Genomic DNA, 22,625 nt, shown 5'->3' on the forward strand with positions numbered 1-22,625 from the left:
TAGCAGTGTATACTGTGTATACTAGCAGTGTATACTGTGTATACTAGCAGTGTATACTGTGTATACTAGCAGTGTACTGTGTGTACTAGCAGTGTACTGTGTATACTGTAAACTAGCAGTGTATACTGTGTATACTAGCAGTGTATACTGTGTATACTAGCAGTGTATACTGTGTATACTAGCAGTGTACTGTGTATACTAGCAGTGTACTGTGTATACTAGCAGTGTACTGTGTGTACTAGCAGTGTACTGTGTGTACTAGCAGTGTACTGTGTATACTGTAAACTAGCAGTGTATACTGTGCATGCAGTGTCTTTTCTGTTATTGTGGGAAAAGCTTTAGCTGGAAACAGAGCATCTGGTTGTGAGCTTCATGTAGATCTGCTGTTTTCACAGAAACCTTCCCCACAATAGACACCAGTACAGAGCCCTGATGGACTCCGCTCAGCCATGTAGGGTTTAAAGGAGTAGTTCAGTCAGGCAAAAATAACGTATTATCTATCAAGTATAAGTCCCGGTTATACGATGATGTCATACGGTATACTGTCCAATCAGATAAGCGCACAAATGCCTTTGGGAAGAGTTCCAAATCGCTGGCCAATCGGAGGGGAGAATAGAGAGTTATTACACAATAAATGTTTTTAAACGATTTAAACGTTTTCAACGATTTAGGCGCTGGAGCGCAATAACAGTAAATAGTCTGCTTGCCTTATAGGCAACCACACTGATAAGATAATGTTTTGGGGTATTCCTTTAAAGGGATTGTGACATTAAAACATATTTTTCTTTAAGGTTTTCTGAGCACAATCGCACCCCAAAAAAACCTGAACTTTTAAACATTCAGTAGATTTTCTGTGCTCTGGGGTTTTCTGTGCTCTGAGTTGCCTGCTGGGACGTGATGTCATTGTTGTTGAGGCCTGTTTCTCATTGCAGCTCAAAAGGCTTCAGAACACACAGAGAAAACCCTAGACCATCGAGGTCATAAAACCAAAAATAAATGAAAATGAATGTCATGAAACATTTAACCCATTTTGAACGGGAACCACGTTTGGTGTTCTTAGCAGTACTTTAGCAATTGAAAAATAGCAGTGCGGCACTATGAGCTTGTATAGGTCTGCTATTTTAGAAAAATCGTGAAAATGTAGTGCAAATCTTTGAAGTTAAACATTTTCGCTCTGAAAGAATATATCTTTCAGAGCGAACATTTTTAACTCAAATCTTTGCTTCTGGAGCGTCCCTGGAACAACATATTTTCAGATGGGGGTCGGCGGCCAAATTCAGATAATTCTGGGGCTCCTTGACATGAAATAGTTTGAAAACCACTGACATAGAAAAAGGGTTTTAGGAGACATTTATAGAATCGTCCTCAGGTCTGTGCGCCTGGACTCTAGTCTAGAGAGACATCTGATCTCAGATATGGGGGAGATGTCGTAATTCCATAAAGGACGCAACGCCACTCCAGAACCATTTATTTTCAACGTTAAACTTGACGACGTCCTCGTCACTCTTCGTCCTCATCCTCATCATCCTCGTCTTCGTCGCCGGTGGGCTGGTCGGTGGTGGTGGGCGATGCCCCTCCCCCTCCCCCGCTCTTGTTCTCCTTCTTCCACTTCATGCGCCGGTTCTGGAACCAGATCTTGATCTGTCTCTCGGTGAGGCAGAGCGCGTGCGCGATCTCTATCCTGCGGCGCCGCGTCAGGTAGCGGTTGAAGTGGAACTCCTTCTCCAGCTCCAGGGTCTGGTAGCGGGTGTAGGTCTGACGGCCGCGCCGCCGGTCCGTACCTGCAGAGGGGGGCGGAAAAAACAAGTGCACAAATTGTTTTACTCAAATTGTTTACTTAATTCTTTCTCTGCCGCTAGCTGTTAGCATAAATGTATAGTTATAGCCTCTGCCATCGTTAGCGTTCACTTTAAAGGTATATTCAGTGATTTCACTCAAAAATCCTTAGGTTTCGTTTTTGGCTGAGACCTAAGCCTTTCATCCAATCAGGATAGAGAGCCAAAAACGAAACCTAAGGATTTGTGACCCCCAGGGGTTAACTGGGGACAGGGAGGAACTCCTTATATGGTCAGCACACTCTATAGTAGAGAGGATTATCACAACAAAGCAAAAAAATAAGTGATATTTGAATTAAGTGAAATCACTGAATATACCTTTAAGAGAGGGAGTTTATATCCCCCCCGCCAGCCCCCCCCCCCCCCCCCACACACACACACACACACACACACACACACACACACACACACACACACACACACACACACACACACACACACACTCTCTTGCTATCAGTAGCATTAGCTCACGACACTGTTTACCTGTCGCCAGAAACGTTTACATGTCAGAGAGCGACGTGGTACAAAGTCACAAATTACATCCGAACTTTGGATGGCAGAACATCCACCAAGGAGAGCTCTGCTGGTTTTCGTCTTATGGAGGTTTGAAAATCCTGGACACTTCCAGAGCACTTCCAAACATGTTTTTGTAGTGATACACAGTATAATCGGCAGCATATCCAAATCGGCCGTAAAAATGCCACATCGTTATCGGAACAGTCTTAAAATAATCCAGATTATTTTCACAGATATTGATGACGCAATAATAATGTGACCGTCGATGACTCTGTCGCTTTAGTTATGTCAGTATTTGAAGGCAGCGTAGTCCGTATAATATCTGAATCGGTAACGGCACTATGAACCTGCAAATAATCGGAGATCGGATATCGGTCATAATTTCATAATCGTGCAAACCTAGGTTTTGGTAATTTTATTGTCTGCTATATTTTTGGTCATTGGGTCATTGCATCGACTACTCATGCAGGTTTATACCCCTGAACACATCGGACAGTTTTTATGTTTCGTTTCAGTGAATCCGAAAAGGAGAAAGAAATAAAGAATATCTGGACCCACACTTGAACGAACCAGACAACATCACTGATATTAATATTATTTACATTAAACACTCAAAATGAATCATTATTTAAAAAATAATTACAATACGGACATTATGTTTTATTGACATAAAGGTTTTTGTTCAACATTGTTCTAATGTAGATGTTGCACATAAACATGACTAATTATAACATAGGCCAAACATAAGGTTATAGGTCATGTGTTTGTGTGTAAGATGCACATAGCAGTGGTTCCCAAACTTTTTCATGTCAAGGACCCCCAAAATGCCACTTATTAGCCTGCGGACCCCCATTTGAAAATACAAACCAAGGACCCCCATATAAGAGAAGATGTTTACAGCTCTAGGGCCCTAGTTTGACCTGAATTATAGGCTACGCCCCCCCCCTGGTCAATGGCATTTCTATCTCTGGGACCCCCAATACATATTGTAAAATCAAACTTAATTTAACTCTGAGAGTGTACAAATGGAACCAAATGGACCCGTTAAGAGTTACAGACCCTTAAGGGTCCATTTGGTTCCTAACATCATTTAGCTGCATGGGCACCCATGGAACTCCCTCAAGGCGTGTGACATCACTGGATGAGATATATGGTGAAGTCCTCCGTGTGACCTCCGTGTGACCTCTGTGTGACCTCTGTGCGACCTCTGTGTGACCCGATATGTTGCAGAGCACACAGTCCTGCTTTGATCTTCCACTGATGTGTTGTTTTGTCAACGTCAGACGGCCTCTAAAATAGACACAATTATAAATACTTCTACTATATATAGAACTGTATGGTAATGCTGCTGTGAGGCCATTCTACTATATATAGATCTGTGGTAATGCTGCTGTGAGGCCATTCTCCTCCATGAAGGAATCCACTATGAAACCTTCTCAACGACATGACTGCAGCATTGTACACTGTACAGCAGGTCTGTGTGTGGCTCAACTCTGTGCCGTGCGTGCGTGCAGGGGTGATGTGCGTGCGTGAGTGCGTGCGTAGGGGTGATGTGTGTGCGTGAGTGCATGCGTGCGTGTGTGCAGGGGTGCATGCAGGGGTGAGGTGCGTGCGTGTGTGCGTGCATGCGTAGAGGTGATGTGCGTGCGTGCGTGCGTGCGTAGGGGTGACGTGCGTGCACACAGAGGTCACGTCATGCAGCTGCAGGCCGTTAGGATCAGGGTGTAATGTTAACCAATAACCATTAAGGTCCAATAGAGTCTCCTGTACAAGAAGACCTTGTTGAGTTAATGATGATTATATCGCAAAACAACACCTAGAAGACAAAAGGCTGAAACCTTAGTGGACACGTTTAACTACAGCTCTCAAAACTGTATCAAAACACACTTTAACTCTGTAAGTGTTGTTAATACAATTACGTCTCAAAACATACACTGGGAGTACATGTTAAACAACTACAATTTAGCATCTAGCAGATGCTCTTAAAGGACCACTTCACCACTTTCCAACCTATCTTCATATAATAGGTCCTCACTAACAATCATGATAAAATGGCACTTTTTTTCCTACTCTGTCTGTGTCTCATAGGAGGGCTGTGGGAATCCAAGCTAATAGAAACTGCAGGCTTTCTATGTCACTGGTGGACGGGTTTATGAACTGCCCACAGCCCTCCTATGAGACACAAATGGTAAATGGTAAATGGTGCATTTATATAGCGCCTTTATCCAAGGCGCTTTACATAGATTGTGCATTACATTCACCCATTCATACACCGATTGCGGCGGAAGCCATGCAAGGTACCAACCAGCACATCGGGAGCAATTTGGGGTTCAGTGTCTTGCCCAAGGACACTTCGACATGTAGACAGGAGGAGCCGGGATTCAAACCGCCGACCCATGGATCATTGGACGACCTGCTCTACCTCCTGAGCCACAGTACACAGACACAGTAGAAAAACATTGTGACATTTTATCATGATTATTAGTGAGGACCTGTTAGCAAAGCAAAGCAAAGTTACTATGTTTACCCAGGGTAACTGGACTAAGCTCAAGAACTTGTTTACAGCCAGGCCCTGCTCATAGAACATTTCATGGTAGGGGTTCAATGCCTTGCTCAGGGGCACTTCAGCGGTGTTATATGAAGATAGGTTGAAACGTGGTGAAGTGGTCCTTTAATCCATCTGCAGGGCATCAAGTGCATAAAATGGTCCGTCTAACAGTAGAATAATCCAAATCCAATACATTGAAACTATAAAGCTATATACGATGCCAGGTGCATGATTCTGGTGTTAGCATTATGTTACGCTTTAGCTATTGAAAAATAGCAGATCTACAAGCTCATAGCGCGCCACCGAGTGGCGCGCTATGAGCTTGTAGGTCTGCTATTTTTGAAAACTCGAAGAGCGACTGACATAGAAACATAACTTTTTCAGAAAACTGTCATTTTCAAACGGACATTTTTAGAATCTGATCTCAGGTCAAAATGGGTTAAAACAACTCTTCTCTTTGACGTTGTATCCAGCGTCTCAGCCCCGCCCCCGACGACAGGCCCGGAAGGGAATTCCCCGTTAATTTGAACCCCCATAGAGTTTTCATGAAGCATTTATTTAACCCATTCTGACCTGAGATCAGATTCATACGAGGTTTCCACTGGACACACACTGGTCTGATTAACCCATTCTGACCTGAGATCAGATTCTAAAAATGTCAGTCGTTCTTTGATTTTTCAAAAATAGCAGACCTACAAGCTCGTAGCGCGCCACTCGGTGGCGCGCTATGAGCTTGTAGATCTGCTATTTTTCAATAGCTAAAGCATAACATGATGCTAACACCAAAATGGATTCCCGTTCAGAATGGGTTTAAGAACCTTTTAAGCCGCGGACAACGCCAACTCCTTGTTGTGACAAATCATAACGATAAACACAATGTTTTGATGAAATAATGAGAAAGAAGAAAAAAAAGGTCAGGGTCCGACTCTTTTAGTATTGTTTTTCTTCCTAGTAATTATTCGATCTGCCCAAAACATTGCGTTTATTGCCCTTTTATAGAATATGATAGTCTGTTTTCATGTAACCCTGTTAGTCTCTCTCTCTCGCTCTCTCTCTCTCTCTCTCTCTCTCTCGCTCTCTCTCTCTCTCTCTCTCTCTCTCTCTCTCTCTCTCTCTCTCTCTCTCTCTCTCTCTCTCTCTCTCTGTTATTGTAACCCCAAGGTGAAGGTACAGTTTATTTCTTAATTTGTACATTGTGGATGATAATAATAATAATATTAATAATATTAATAACAATAACTCCATTAGCGCTGCTGTTTCAGAGGCTAATGGAGCACTAACGTGCGCGTCCAATGTAATCAATAATCAATAGAACAGATTAAGGCGTGCGTGCGTTTATGTAAAAAATCACACCAGTGTGAAGTGAGGGGAACTCTTTTCATCGTATACATCATCATGACGTAAAATAGAAAGTGAGCCAATTTGCTCGTCTACATATGACGTAAATTCTCCATTTATTGTCAATGGGAATTTAATGTTTGTGCAAGACGAAAGTCTACACTAGCTGAATATGGGCTGACGCCCCTCAAACATGGCTGGCAGGCAGACAGATCCATCACCCTCACACACTCGTAGTGTGTGAGAAGCTCTGAAAGGCTATACAGACAGACAGACAGACATGCAGACAGACAATCGGCCGGGCCGGCCGGCCTCCGGGCTATCTCAGGACAGGACGACTAGTACTTTAGTGCCACTTACAAATTGAGGCCGGCTGTAACAGTAGCCGCCGTTCAAGCGATACATTACAGGCCGAGGCCAGACGGCAGGAACTCACACACACTAGTTACTAGAATATACACGCCATCGCCATCCATCCACCTTATACACATACACGCCATGCAGTCTGACACTCCAAGAACTCACACACACAATACACACGTCATCCTGGATACCAATGAGCAGATCACGTGCACGTTCACAAAGAACATATATACACACCAAGACCTCACACAATATATATATATATATATATATATATGCATAGCTACTCATAGTATCATTATACAAATATTCTACTGTTAGACAGATGATGCATTCTTGGTGATCCTAGATGACTATTTCCATATATTTGATGTATTACCATGTGTTATTATTGCTTACTGTATAAATCGCTCTGGATTAAGAGCGTCTGATAAATGCCTAAATTGTAGAATACATTGCGATGGATGGAATGGGGTTGTAAAGATGTGTGTGTGGTGGGGTGGCGCCCCCAGGCTGTGTGGTGGAGTCATTGCAGCAGGACTCTCTGCAAAGAGCCACTTCCACACACAGGATACCTTAATGCACCCGTAATGTTAACCCCCCCCCTCTCCCCCTCCGGTACACCCTGTCACATGACACCACCAGACCACACACACACACACACACACACACACGCGCACGTATGCACGCAGGCACACACACACACGCGTGCGCATGTGCATGTGCACGCGCACACACAGACACTCAGGAGGTGTAAGTAGTCTGAGACCTCTCTATAGAAATAGAGGCCTCAGGGCTGACACGACTATACACTGATGATCGGCCTGTGTGCGTATATGATGTATTATGTATATAAAGATTTTCCAAGAAGCTTTGTCATTGGTCGAATTGCCTGTCTACCTCCTGATTGGTTAGTCATTTCGACTGTGTTTTTTCTTTTCTTCGAACCAATGACCAAGCTTCTAGGAACCTCTTTGAATGCAGATTGTGGCCCCTAGATGTCTCACAGAGACTACACTTTTTGGGGGAGCGTTCTACTCATTGCTGGCTGTTTGAATTTTTTGGACATATTATTGTTTATAGCAGCTTTACGATTATCCATTATTGTGCATTTTATATTAGGCTATTCAATTTACAATTTATAATTTAATCATTTTAGCTGACACTCTTAATTTACAGCAATTTACAGTAAGCAGGGAGAATGCAAATTGTCATCTCATCATCATGTTTCAACCGCGGTCGAGATCATGGATTTCATAACGCCACGCCAGACCTCCCAGTCCTTCATTGCCATCCCCAGTTCCTGCTTACTGATGCATGTGTCCCTATAGCGATGAATCAGGGAACGACAGTTTTGTACCTCTGGTCTGCTTTGAGGCAGGACTCCAGAGAAGAAGGGAAGATATAACCTCATTGTCAGCTCTGTAGCAGTGGCCGGCAAACTGTGTTCTTCTGGATCGGACTAGTGAAGAATCACGGGGAAGGTTGCCGTATATTAGATTTAGATTAGTCGATGGGTGGCTCTTCCAAGAGATTTCGCGCTCTCATTAGAAGGCGGGTGTAAGTGCCATCCAACCGTTTCTCTAGTTTCTTTGAAAGTGTCCATGTCTCGGAGCCAGAGTAGAATCGGCTCGACGGTCATCCTAAATATTTTTACTTTTAACATCTTACTAGGCTGGGATGACCAGATCTTATGCATGTCATTGCAGGGCTGCAGGCTGACCAGGCCATACCCTTCCTATAGTTTGAAAGTACTTTGGGAAGAAGATAAGATACAGTATATGAACCCTGCACATACTTGTAGACATCAACCTGTTTCAGAGGAGTGTTATTAAGGGTTTTTATAATGTGGTTATTGTTGGATTTGCATATATTTACGTATTCAGTTTTCATGTCAGCTAGGAAAATATAGGTAAACAAAAATAATGCAATCCATTACCTGCAAGAACATAATTATATATATATATCACGAATGAATGAATGATTTTTTTATTTTCGTGTCATGCCACTTTGGCCCATCCCATAATTATGGGATTATATGACACATTTCACAGAATACATTGAATATATATATATATATAACCTATCCATAATCTGTACATTGATCTATACACACTGTATCAACAATAAGTTATCATGATGTCTTACATAACAAGCTGTCTAATATTACATTTTCCCTTGCATAAGACTGCAAGGTCATTAAGCCTAGTATAGGGCAAGAGGCAATTCGGAAAACTGTGTGTGTGTGTGTGTGTGTGTGTGTGTGTGTGTGTGTGTGTGTGTGTGTGTGTGTGTGTGTTGTGTGTGTGTGTGTGGGTGTGGGTGTGGGTGGGTGTGGGTGTGTGCGCGTGCATGTGTGTTGTTTAATATGGAGCAGTGGAGCAATTAAAAATATATCACCTTAATCTCATCTCATTCTAAATGTGTCTCCAAATAGTGTGTGCGTGCGTGCCAACGGCACGTTTGCGTGAAATATTTAGAATGCCGTTAAGGAGACTAACTGAGGTTAACTATTAACTACATTTCCAATTGCAGTTTACATGTACGTATATGTCTATATATAGACTCTTCCTACATCACAATATATAGTCTCTAAGTTGCAACAAGCTGAAAATAAATGAAGCCATCTTTGACAGACAGTTTTGTTACTGTAGACTATAATGTAGATATATAGGCTATAGCTCTGATCCATAGCTCTAATGCGTTGCATTTTAGAGCTATGTTACTCTCGACTTCCGCCACTCGTATGAACCAGCCTCTCGTTTTATAGCGTAAATAAAAATAAAGTTTTTGCTACTCACCAAAACAAAGGCGGGTTGTGTCATTAGAAAGCCTACTTTCCTTATTGGGAGCACTCTGAGCCCCCCACCACACTTATAAATGGTACTTTTTGGCCAGAGAAATTGATTTTTTTTCACCGGAGGAAAGATATTCTCTATGAGGCAATTCTCATGGGCAATATTGGTAGAAGTGGAGTAACTGAAAGTATTTTTTTTCCTGGTGGAAACAAAATCCCCCTTTTGGTTAGGTCATAGTGCTCCCACTAAGGAAAGTAGGCTTTCTAATGACACAACCAGGCTTTGTTTTGGTCATGAGTAGCATCTTTTTATTTACGCTAAAGATGAGAGGAGGCTGAGAGTAACATAGCTCTAAATGCAACGCAATAGAGCTATGCTGACCTGCAGATCATTAGGGCCGAATCATACTCCTACTTTAGAGCCGAATAAAAGTCGTTTCGGGTCTGTAGAGCCTAGAATGTGACGTCATTTGGCTGTAGAGCCTACAATGTGACGTAATTTGAGGTTCGGTGGGGGGGGGGGGGGGGGGGGGGGGGGGGGGGTACCGTCCTAAAGTCGGGCTCTTCGGTGTGCTACTGAAAATTTCTGAAGAGCCAAAATCATTTCGGCACTACAGCGCCGAAACAGCAGGTAAATAGGAGTATGAATCGGCCTTAGAGCTATGGAGCAGAGCATTTGAGCTATGGACCAGATCATTAGAGCTATGGACCAGAGCATTAGAGCTATGGACCAGAGCTATAAGGCCATACATGTCTACATAACAGAAGCCTACCAGAGAAAGTATTATAAATCTTATCATACTATAAACGAGCGAATGTCTGTCTGTCTGTCTGTCTGTCTGTCTGTCTGTCTGTCAGAAACAAACACTTATCTCCTCATTGCCTGCACCAATCGCTCCCACTTTTCACACAGGCATTGACCATAATAATATGGAGGTCTTAACGAAGCCATTTTCCAATAAGATTAATAATGAATTTATTAGTGAATAAAAACCCGTTATTTGTCCGTGGTCTATCTCCGACCGAGCCACACTATTAGCACACATCTCTCCATGCCAAAATAAATCTGCACGCTCCCACAATCCAGCTAGGCTACTTTTTACCGACGCAACTGTCGTATTTACTGTACAGATATTGTTTTTACATCACCCATTTATATGAAATTATAATCCAACCCAGGGCGCAGTACCCCCCGCGGCCACCAGGGGGGGTACTGAACAACTCATCTCCCCATAAATGCAATTACTACACTACTAACATGACAATGACTGTTTGAGACTTTCAGTTCTATGTATGACTATGATGTACTGTTTTTCCATTTCCAGTGAACAAGTCTATAATTAAAGCAATTCTTCCTCAAAATACATATATCAATAATATGATATATTACATCACATTACCCACACTGTACATTTGGGAATACCTGTGCGACAGCCCATACTTTCTGTGCTGCATGTCAAACTGGGGTCTTTCATACTTTTCAAATGGGGGTCTGTGGGCTAATAAGTGTACATTTTACAGTCCTTGCCATGAAAACATTTCCCTACCATGCATTTATACAAATATTTTCATGTTATAGTGCTGTTCTATTCACACAAAAAAGACACAATATATTATACAAGTTAAAATGAAGAGCAATTAAATATATTTATGGGGGGCAATAGTCCATACAACGGGTAAGGACTATGTATATTAATACAATAAACAAGCAAAAGGCATTGCCTGACCATGGATCACACCAAAGGACCTGCAACATGACTGAGGAACACGTTCCACTTCAAATCATATTTATCCAACTGATTATTCATCTTAAAGGATAACCTCTCCAAAGCAGCCACAATACCAAGCCATCAATGTATACTTATGATTGTACTGCAGCATTTTCTTGCAAAAGAAACTACAGTAGCCTACTAATTAGCCTACTTTTGTGCCCAACCTAACTTCCCAAGACCATCTGTAAACAATTCCCCATTCCCCCCTATCAGTAATGTGATCTATTACAGACACATTACCCACACTGAACATCATTTGCTGTTCATATATTCAGAACGGGTAAGGACTAGTAGGTATAATTATGCTGTATTTGTACTTTACTTTATACTATTTCAATTTCCAGTACTTTTACTTACAGTAACGCTCTCAGAGACGAATATTGAAATATGTATTATATATTTTTTAGAAAAAAAAGCATTACCAGTTCACCCCTACATTTTGGCCAAGTATAGAAATTGAGTGTCCTTTTTTTGCACCACTGCTTGCAACAAGCTGAGATGAAACCATGTTTGACAAACAGTTAAACACAGTTCTACACTCATAGTAGCTACTAGTCTGTTTATATAGTCTCACGTGGCCAAACCGTTACCTCTCGTAATTTCCAAATGCTTCCATCATATAGTCTGGAGCGACCGGAAGCTCCGATCACGAGTAATATATAAATGCTTCCGTCATACAGTCTGGAGCGACGGAAGCTCGATCACGAGTAATATATAAATGCTTCCGTCATACAGTCTGGAGCGACGGAAGCTCCGATCACGAGTAAAATATAAATGCTTCCGTCATACAGTCTGGAGCGACGGAAGCTCTGATCACGAGGTAAAATATAAATGCTTCCGTCATACAGTCTGGAGCAACGGAAGCTCTGATCATGAGTAAAGTATAAATGCTTCCGCCATACAGTCTGGAGCGACAGAAGCTCTGATCATGAGTAAAATATGAAGCAGAAGTGGAGCCTCCTGCCCACTTCCGTTTCGCCTTTACAGTCATGCAAATCTATATAAATCAAGGTCATCTAAACTTTTCATGAACGGAAATGGAAGCTTCCTTATACTCTCATTTGGGGAGGTGTAGTTCCAGACTCTATAGCATTCGGAGATTGTGGAATAGTTGTCTGGCTGAACTAGTCTGTTCCTGACAGAATGTTGTGATGTTAGAGAGTGTTTAAAGTTAGTTTACACTGATATATAGCTATACTAGTCTGTTTCTGACATGATGTAACATGTTATACAGTGTTTGAAGTTAGTTTAACACTGATAGTAGGTATACTATCTGTTTCTGACATGATGTAACATGTTATACAGAGTGTTTGAAGTTAGTTTAACACTGATAGTAGGTATACTATCTGTTTCTGACATGATGTAACATGTTATACAGAGTGTTTGAAGTTGGTTTAACACTGATAGTAGGTATACTATCTGTTTCTGACATGATGTAACATGTTATCCAGAGTGTTTGAAGTTGGTTTTAACACTGATAGTAGGTATACTATCTGTTTCTGACATGATGTAACATGTTATCCAGAGTGTTTGAAGTTAGTTTAACACTGATAGTAGGTATACTATCTGTTTCTGACATGATGTAACATGTTATCCAGATGTGTTTGAAGTTGGTTTAACACTGATAGTAGCTACTATCTGTTTCTGACATGATGTAACATGTTATCCAGAGTGTCTGAAGTTAGTTTAACACTGATAGTAGCTATACTATCTGTTTCTGACATGATGTGACATGTTATCCAGAGTGTCTGAAGTTAGTTTAACACTGATAGTAGCTATACTATCTGTTTCTGACATGATGTAACATGTTATCCAGAGTGTTTGAAGTTGGTTTAACACTGATAGTAGCTACTATCTGTTTCTGACATGATGTAACATGTTATCCAGAGTGTCTGAAGTTAGTTTAACACTGATAGTAGCTACTATCTGTTTCTGACATGATGTGACATGTTATACAGTGTTTGAAGTTGGTTTAACACTGATAGTAGCTACTATCTGCTTCTGACATGATGTAACATGCTATACAGTGTTTGAAGTTGGTTCCAGCTCTGTTAAAGGGTTCCCAGAGTTCCACAGGGCTCTCAGGAGACATTCTGACCACCGTATGATCGTTATGGATGTGTTGCAAACGTAATAAATGTGTTTCTCTCTCTCTCTCTCTCTCTGAATCTGCTCCTTTCAACTGTTCTGTGTGAAACCGAATGGAGGTCGGCGTGGGGTCGACCGGTCTGGAACCGTTTCCTTTTTGGAGGGGTGGGAACGGGATGGTCTAATGCAGCTGCAATGGCGCGCACGTGTGTGTGTGTGTGTGTGTGTGTGTGTGTGTGTGTGGTGTGTGTGTGTGTGTGTGTGTGTGTGTGTGTGTGTGTGTGTGTGTGTGTGTGCTTGCGTTTTTATTGAAGTCAGTGGTCACTACGTGTCAATGAGTGGTTGTGGTTTTGTGTGTGTGTGTGTGTGTGTGTGTGTGTGTGTGTGTGTGTGTGTGTGATTGAGTGTGTGTGAGGCTCATTTCCTTTTTACTGCATAGCAACGTGTCACATTTTTTTGGCCTGATAATGGAAAGGGTGTGAGAGAGAGAGGGAGAGAGAGAGAGAGAGAGAGAGAGAGAGAGAGAGAGAGAGAGAGAGAGAGAGAGAGAGAGAGAGAGGGGTATTCATCTTTATTGATGATATTTTTCTCTCCTCGCTCTGTCCAAGATGATTTGTTGGCGCTCGCGAGACGCTGGAATTCTCCAACGACACAACGAGAAGCTTTGTACACACACACACACACACACACACACACACACACACACACACACACACACACACACACACACAGAAAGGAATATTGATGAGTGTGAGAGAGAAGAGGGGATTTCAACTGCAGATTAATCACCAAAATAATAGATTTAAATGAATAAACAGAAGAAGAGCTGTGTGCACGTTGGAAATGGCACACTGGCTGCCTGTTGTCTGTCTGCGTGGGCGCGCACGCACGCACACATGTGTGGGTGCGTGTGCTCGTGCGCGCGCCCCTCCCTCTGATAAGTGGTTATTTATTTAGTCTTTTAGGAGGAAGTGTGTTTTTCCTCTCAGCTCTCAGTCCCATAATTCCTCTTCCTTTCACTCTGCCGCAAATTAACGAGAGAGAGAGAGAGAGAAGAGAGAGAGGGGGGGGGGGGGGGAGAGAGAGAGAGAGAGAGAGAGAGAGAGAGAGAGAGAGAGGGGGGGGGTGAGAGAGAGAGAGGGAGAGAGAGAGAGAGAGAGAGAGAGAGAGGGAGAGAGAGATTTGCTTTGGCGCGCGGGGAAATATCACCATGGATGTATATATGTCTGTGTTCGGTTGTGGACGTTTGTTCAATTACCTCCCAGCGGCCCCGGCGTGGCGAGGCGGGGTTTGATCTAAATTAAAATCTATAAATTCATTACATACAACTCTGTGCTCTCTGCGCGCTGCTGCTGCCGGACGGGGCGGCCCGTGACCATGGCAGCCCCATGCACACTGTCACTGCCGCAGACACACACGCACGCGCTGCACAGCCGCAGACACACACACACACACACACACACACACACACACACACACACACACACACACACACACACACACACACACATACACACACACACGAGAGAGAGAGAGCTAGAGAGAGAGGACATATTTCTCCCTCTGTTGGCACCTCTATTCTCTCTCTCTCTCTCTCTCTCTCTCTCTCTCTCTCTCTCTCCAGGGCCGGTTCCTAGCCTGGTGGGCAGGACTAATATAAACTGGGGAGGGGGGGTTATGGGGGGGGTCATAAATGGCCTACTAGTGCGCAAGTAGAGCGTGCAAGTACTGTAGACCGCTATAACTTTAAAAATCTCAGCCTCTCTGTGAAAGAACGTTTGCAATATTGAATTATTACGTTTAGCTATTTGCTACGTACCTTGCTCTTGGAGGAGAAAAAGTAGTATTTTGTAGTATGGTAATGAGTACTTATATGCCTGTTATGGCAGTGGTGTCAGATTACATACATGTATACATAGGGGCATTACCTTTAGTCCACCCGACACTGAAACATGTCATCGTTACGTCACCATCGATAACCAGCAATTATACCCTGGCATTGGTACATATATTAATCACGTCATATGCTCATATATGATATGTCTATATGTAATTTCTGAGTGATTAGTGGTATAATGTGGTTACTCGGGTGGTTTGATGCGCATGTCCCTGACACTGAAACGTATCATCATTACGTCACCATCGTGAACCAATTATACCCTGGCGTTGGTACATAATCTTCATCACATTATGGGACATCCGCGGAAAGCATACCTGCACGGTCTGCTTCCGTATGTCCGGAGCCAGCATATGACGTCATATCACGTGCATTCTAAGGGACATTGGTGCATATCTTCATCACGTCATGGGACATACGCTTCGTAGCATGACGGAAAACATACCTGCACGGTCAGCTTCGTGCCAGCATATGACGTCATAACGTGTGCTGGCCCCGGACACACGCATCGTAGCACCTGACTGATAACATTACTTGCACGCTCTGCTTGCGCAAGTAATGACGTACAGCCAATCAGAAATGATAATTGAGCAGTTGAGACGAAACAACAGTCTAAGTCCATCATTTATTCTGACCCCGCCCTGAAAAGGCCTATCTCTGTCCTGACACTTTATCCATAATTTATACATTATGGATAATTAGGGTGCAGGACTTAACACCGCAGGGTTATTTAATCCATTAAATCATAGCGCCCAATCGATTTGTAGCAACGGAGCACTTTTACAGACGGACCGAAAGTTATACCGGATGTGGCTGGAGCAGCTAAATGTATAGCCAAAACACTCAGGAGGGACTGGACAGTGGGGGCCGTCTAACACGGGACATTTTCTTAGAATTGGACGGGATGATTTAGATTGCGAGTTATTAATGTTTTAAGATTTTCTTTGTCGTCGGCTAAAAAGGGGGAGAACATGTTCGATGACGTCCCACTTTGTGCAACATCGAGGATTGCTCCTATAGGCTGTGGAGCGATGCGATCGGTTTTCATACAATAAACTTCCTGTCCTGGGCGCTGGGTGTACATAGAAAGGACGGTGATCTTCGTCCTGGGCGATTAGGGTGTTAACCATGGTACAGGTACAGATATTTTGTAACTTCTGATTGGGTCGGCATACAGGAGCCCCCTAGAACCGGCCCTGCTCTCTCTCTCTTTCTCTCTCTCTGCGCTTCCCGCCAATGTCACGAGACAGTGACGTCACTGCGGTGTCCCCTGTGACTCTGGCCGTGCGACACAGAAAAACACTGTGGACAACTCTCTCTCTCTCTCTCTCTCTCTCTCTCTCCCTCTCTCTGTTTCCAAGTGTGCGACATAAATAGCCTATATTATATCATGAATATGTGCCATAAATAATCCTATTATTGCACATAGAGGCATACATTGATACACAACACACGCAGACCTCCACTCAGCTGTGTAGTAGAGCTGCTTTTATAGCTGTGTATACAGGAATATAACCTTAAGTGTAGTTGGACCTATAACATCAAAGTGACATGAGGTGTTATTAGTCAGTGACAGCACGGTGAGAGGACTCTACATGTCAGTGTCACCAGACGGAGACACCAGACGTGTCACCAGACATGAGAATGCTACAGACTACAGAGGCAGGGGCGGAGATTCTTTAAAAGGACACTTTTGGCGAGAACTGTCAAAAATAGCTGATCTACAAGCTTGTAGATCCGCTGTTTTCGGGGTGCGACCTTCACTCTTCAGCTATAGGCATAACGACATAGATTTCTACACATTCCTTCAGCGTAAAAAGCTGCGTTCGAGTTCAAAAAGAAAAATCAGACCAGTCTGAAGCGAGTTGTGCAACAGCACCCCCTATTGGTAGTCTAAACATAGGGACATAGGTTGGGACATATGGACATTGCTGTTCCTTGGAGTGGTTGCACCACTCAAAACGGGCAATTCTCCTGAATGCTGCGTTCGGATAAGGCATGGAAATGGGGGGAATTTGCATTTCTTGTAAATGTATAGTAAAATTAATGCTGCATTCGTGGTCTGGAGAGGACAGTTTATTTTACAGACGGGTAAAGGGCATGGGGCTGAAGCCCCCTTTGATGTCTATGTGGGCACGTGCCTGCGGTCCACTCACTGTGGAGTTGAACTGAAAGTCATCACATGTTGAACAGGATGGATGGAATACAACCACCCTAAAGTCATCACATGTTGAACAGGATGGATGGAATACAACCACCCTAAAGTCATCACATGTTGAACAGGATGGATGGAATACAACCACCCTAAAGTTATCACATGTTGAACAGGATGGATGGAATACAACCACCCGAAAGTCATTGGATGGATGGATGGATGGAATACAACCACCCTAAGGACTACTAACTGTAATGGAGTAGACCCATGCAGGGCTCTGTGGACACTTCCCCTATTTATTATCTAAAAAAATCACACCCAGTGATTGAACAAATGTAGGCTATATTTGGCGGACATTTGACCTAATTTCTCCTTTCATTGTCAATGGTGAATATGGGACGTGTGGGGACGAGATGACGTATAGATTTTCCCTTCACTGTCGATGGTATTTAATGTTTGTGTTGCGGACATGTTTGTGGGGACAAAAGCTGTATATAGGAGGGGCCTCAAAAATCACACCAGTGTGATTGTGTTTACGCAATGTTGGTGTTTACACAAGCACTCAAAGCTGACCATTCATTATCAACGGCATTCAATGTTTGTGTCCCAAAAAAATGAGTCAAAATGAGTGTTTTATTGTTGAAGAGAACTAAGAATGCAGCTGCAAGTGCAACTGTGTGTAAAGCAACAACAATAACAGTACTTTTTGGGCAGAAAGGGATTTTCTTTCACCGGAGGAAAAATATTCTCAGGCAATTCTCTGGGCAATATCAGTAGAAGGCGCATTGGAGTAAATACAAGTTTGTTTTCCCCGGTGGAAACAAAATCTTTTTTTGGCCAAAAAGTACAGTTTATACGTGTGTATGTGTATGTGTGTGTGTGTGTGATGGCTTAGGGTCGACGACAGAGTACAGCATCTTGCAATGGGTCTGGTCCACAAGATTCGATACACCACCAAGATACCCATGTACCTGTCTAAATACTTCCTTAATGTAAACGAAGTCCACACCCACAACACCAGAGGGAGTGCAACAAACCATGTACAACCCAGATTCGGCACAAACAAGGGACTAAATTATTTTCGCTCCTATGCCACCAAAATGTGGAACGCCCTACACAACAGTCATTAAGACATGTGAATCCCTTGACTCTTCAAAACCGCTCTCAAAGGGCACCTACGGATGGCTGCAATTCGAAACTGGCCTCTGTAAAATCTGAATCCCCCCCCCCCCACCCCATTTCCCCTCACTGTATATGTATCTTTTCCCTTTTTGCTTCCTATATGATGAATTCCTGTTCTGTTCTTTAGCTACATAGAAGTGTCTATTTGTATGTCTCTAAATGTTTTGATGAATTGAACAATGTGGACCCTGTTGTAAACAAGTGTAATGCTTAATTGGGTCGTCCACTCACAGTTGACAGTCTTTGTATTGAGTTTGTGCTTAAAATGTACTGTAAATTCTACAAACTGTTAATAAATATTTCAATCAATCAATCAATGCTGTGTGTGTGTGTGTGTGTGTGTTGTGTGTGTGTGTGTGTGTGTGTGTGTGTGTGGTGTGGGGGGGGGGGGGGGGGGGGGGGGGGGGGGGTGGTAGGCTTTCTAATGACACATTATAGGTGGATGAATGGATGGATGGATGGATGGATGGTGGATGGATGGGTGGATGCATGCGGCCATTAGCAGGATGTTGCAGTGCAGCTTATAGGAATATAGCATACGCTCAATGTTCCCATCGCATTTATTTATGTCATATAGATAGATGTGTGCGGGTGTTCACTGATTGATTTGTGCACCCCACGCACGCACGCACGCACGCACGCACGCACGCACGCACGCACACACACACACACACACACACACACACACACACACACACACACACACACTGATGGTCCAAAACAATCGTCCACCTTTTACGCACGGCGGCGCGGCATTAACCCAAATTTACGACAGCATTCTTAAATGGTCATGGAACATTTTGGAACTGCTTCTCTCTTGTGCAAAGCTCTGGTGTGTTTCTGGGAGGTTAAATAGTGCCGAGTTGCAGCATGGCAGCCATTCTAGTCTCCCTCTCTCCTCCGTCCATTGAAGCATTCAGCGCGCAGCCAACACAGGCAGGCTGTTGCTAACTCACATCAAACCCACAATGAGGCTCCACAGCCCGGCTACAGGGCAGCCATTCAGGCCGCTGTCACACATCAAACTGCACTCTGTAATTTATCTGTTTTATAGTAGGCCTATAGTGTAGCAGTCAGACTGCGGGTGTGTGTGTGTGTGTGTGTGTGTGTGTGTGTGTGTGTGTGTGTGTGTGTGTGTGTGTGTGTGTGTGTGTGTGTGTGTGTGTGTGTGCGTGCGTGCTTGCGTGCCTGCGTGAGACAGTAACAATAGTACAATAGTCTTTCACAGGGCCAGTCCAGATAGAGGGATGGGAATAAATTCATCATCCCGTGTCGTCAAGTGCAGCTGCACTTGTTTCAACTCTGAACCCTCTGCTGCTATTTAAACACACACACACACACACACACACACACACACACACACACACACACACACACACACACACACACACACACACACACACACACACACACACACACACACACACACACACACACACACACACACACACACTCACAACAAAACAACACGTCTTCTTCTATATCTAAACTAGAAACCACGCAGAGGACCTCTGCATGCATGTGTTTTTTTCCCCATCTCTCTCTCTCTCTCTCTCTCTCTCTCTCTCTCTCTCTCTCTCTCTCTCTCTCTCTCTCTCTCTCTCTCTCTCTCCTTTTCAAACACAATACTATACTGTCTAATGAATATTCACCAAGTCTTAAATTATATGTTTTTTATGGAGGGCCGTGGACTCATAAAAGAGAGAGAGAGAGAGAGAGAGAGAGAGAGAGAGAGAGAGAGAGAGAGGGAGAGGTAGTAAAAGTAGACATAGTTCAGCTACCGGCTAGCGCCGCCGCGCAACGAGAGAGACAACGGTTTAAGGACCGTTTAACGTTGATTCACACACACGCACACGCGCACGCGCACACGCACACGCACACACAGCAGCACGTCTCACCTGTACTCCTCATCCAGGGGTAAATCCGCAGGGTCTCCTGTTCCGCCGCTAGGTGCTGTTTGTGGGTCTCTGAGTGCTTGGAGGCTCCGGCGGTGAACAGCGGAGGCAGGGCGGGGTGGAGCTCGAAGGGAGACCGGTGGAAGGAGCTCAGCGCCCCGGCAGCAGCAGCCGCCGCGGCCGCGGCCGCAGCAGCGGCTCCGTGGTGTCCGTGGAGCCCGTAAGAAGCAGCCACCGCCCCTGATGAGGATGACGATGCCGCTCCTCCCGGCGCCGCGTAAACAAGTCCCGATGCGGGGCTGACGCACCGCGCCCCGCCGCCGCTGTACGGTCCTCCTCCCGGGGGAGAGGAGGGCGAGGAGGAGCAGGGAGGAGGAGAGGAGAGGAACGACAGCCCGGCGGAGGAGGCTGATGATCTCCGGCTGCAGCCTCGATGGGCCGGCGAGGAGGAGCTGCTGCTGGAGGCGGCGAGCAGGGCGCACGGCGAGGCGGCGGAGGAGGAGATGGTTCCTCCTGGAGCTGTGTCCGGGAGGAAGGCTCTCTGGAACGGGCTGGCGGAGGTGGAACAGCCCGGCGACGGCCCCGCCGCTACCGCGGCTTGTTGTTGGTATTTGGAAAACAGCGCGTTGGCCGCGAAGTACAGAGAAGAACTCATAATTTCGGGGCGCAGGTTTTTTTTTGTTTTGATTTGTAGCCACGGGTGGTTTTTAGTGTCGACTTTTTACGAGCTACTGTGAATTATTGGCGACGGTATTACAGTGTAGATTTACGCCAAAAAAAAAGAATCACCCCCCTCCTCCCCTCCCTCCCTCCCCTGCCTTCCTCCGTCCTTCTCCCCCCTCCCCTCCCCTCCCTCTCCTTTCCTCGGGGTCTAGAACCACGTGACGTGACAGGAGGGGTCCCATGTGATGCGAGGAGGTCCAATAGCCAATAGGGGGGAGGGGGGGCCGCCCACTGAGCCCAGCCCGCTCCTAGAGGCCTGTGAGGCGGACACAACAACCCCAGTGACCGCCTGGTATTGGGCCGGGTCGAGCCGGGCATCCCACTGAGCCCAGCCCGCTCCCAGAAGCCTGTAGGACGGACACAACAACCCCAGTGACCGCCTGGCCGGGCCGGGCCGGGACTTTAATATGGAGCTGTATATATATGTCCTCCATGGAGTCCATTCACCATGTGCATCCATGGGACTGGATGAATTATAATTATTATGAATCATATTTATTTTATAATAACATCCACATGTATATTCGTACAGAAAGAAGAACATGTTTAACCGTTTTAAAATGTAACTTCGTGTCTCTGTGAGGTTTGACTTATGTCTTTATATGTTTAAAGGTTTATAGGCCTATACATCAGGTACAGATGTTATGTATTCGGAATGTTTTTACAATAAACAAGCTTTGAGCGTACAGTATGCTGTCTTATCTGCACATTAATAAAAAGGACTATATTATTATAGTATATAATATATTATATATAATATATATATAATATACTATATTATATTATTATAAAGGCTTATCTTCCTGCGTATTGTTTTATCCTATATAGTTTTTTATTATTTTATTATGTTGTATATACTGTGTTGCACAGTATTTATTTTGTGGACCTCATGCACGCGCACACTAGCACGTGGCTGCTTATCTGTAAACAATACAGTGACACTTATCGGCATTATTATCACATAAAGTGAGGCGGCGCTATATAAAATATAATCATGATTTTACTATATATGAGGTCAAATATATAGGCCTAAATACATTTCCAGATTGTCCACACATGTACTATAGACTCACACAAATGAATAATGGTCAATTGATTTACATTTATACAAAAGTATAAATTAACCCTTTGACAGACAGTGTATTCCTGTCGACTCATCTCTGCTGACATCAAACTTTACGTCCATGGATTTAAAACCAGCCGTCAGTGCGTTTTTTTGCGGGGCCGCGCACGCACGCACGCACACACGCACACGCACGCAGGCCATCCAGACCGGGCATTGTGAAGGAGCTAAAGTTCAAAGTGATAACTCTCTCTGTGTCTCTAATTATTCGGACAGCTCTCTGGTGTGTAAACTCCATGTCCGACAGAAAGGAGAACAGCGCGGGAAACTGTCCCGCGGATCAATAACCAATAAGAAGTTTGTCGAGTAATCACACGCGCGCGCGCGCACACACACACACACACACACACACACACACACACACACACACACACACACACACACACACACACA

The 22,625-nt window shown here is 44.2% G+C and overlaps 1 protein-coding gene across 1 annotated transcript; it reads right to left on the reverse strand.

Moving 5' to 3' along the window:
- Positions 1-218: 218 nt before the first annotated feature.
- Positions 219-21,676, reverse strand: LOC310869905 (uncharacterized protein). The gene is made up of 2 exons (XM_083780883.1): positions 20,390-21,676; positions 219-1,781 (listed from the first exon to the last, which is right to left on the reverse strand). The coding sequence occupies exons 1-2, from the start codon at positions 21,039-21,041 to the stop codon at positions 1,501-1,503; spliced, it is 933 nt and encodes a 310-aa protein (XP_083637009.1). The 5' UTR covers positions 21,042-21,676; the 3' UTR covers positions 219-1,500.
- Positions 21,677-22,625: the final 949 nt, after the last annotated feature.

The sequence above is a fragment of the Protomyctophum parallelum genome (genome assembly GCF_964188405.1).
Source record: "Protomyctophum parallelum genome assembly, chromosome: 13".
Lineage (NCBI taxonomy): Eukaryota > Metazoa > Chordata > Actinopteri > Myctophiformes > Myctophidae > Protomyctophum > Protomyctophum parallelum.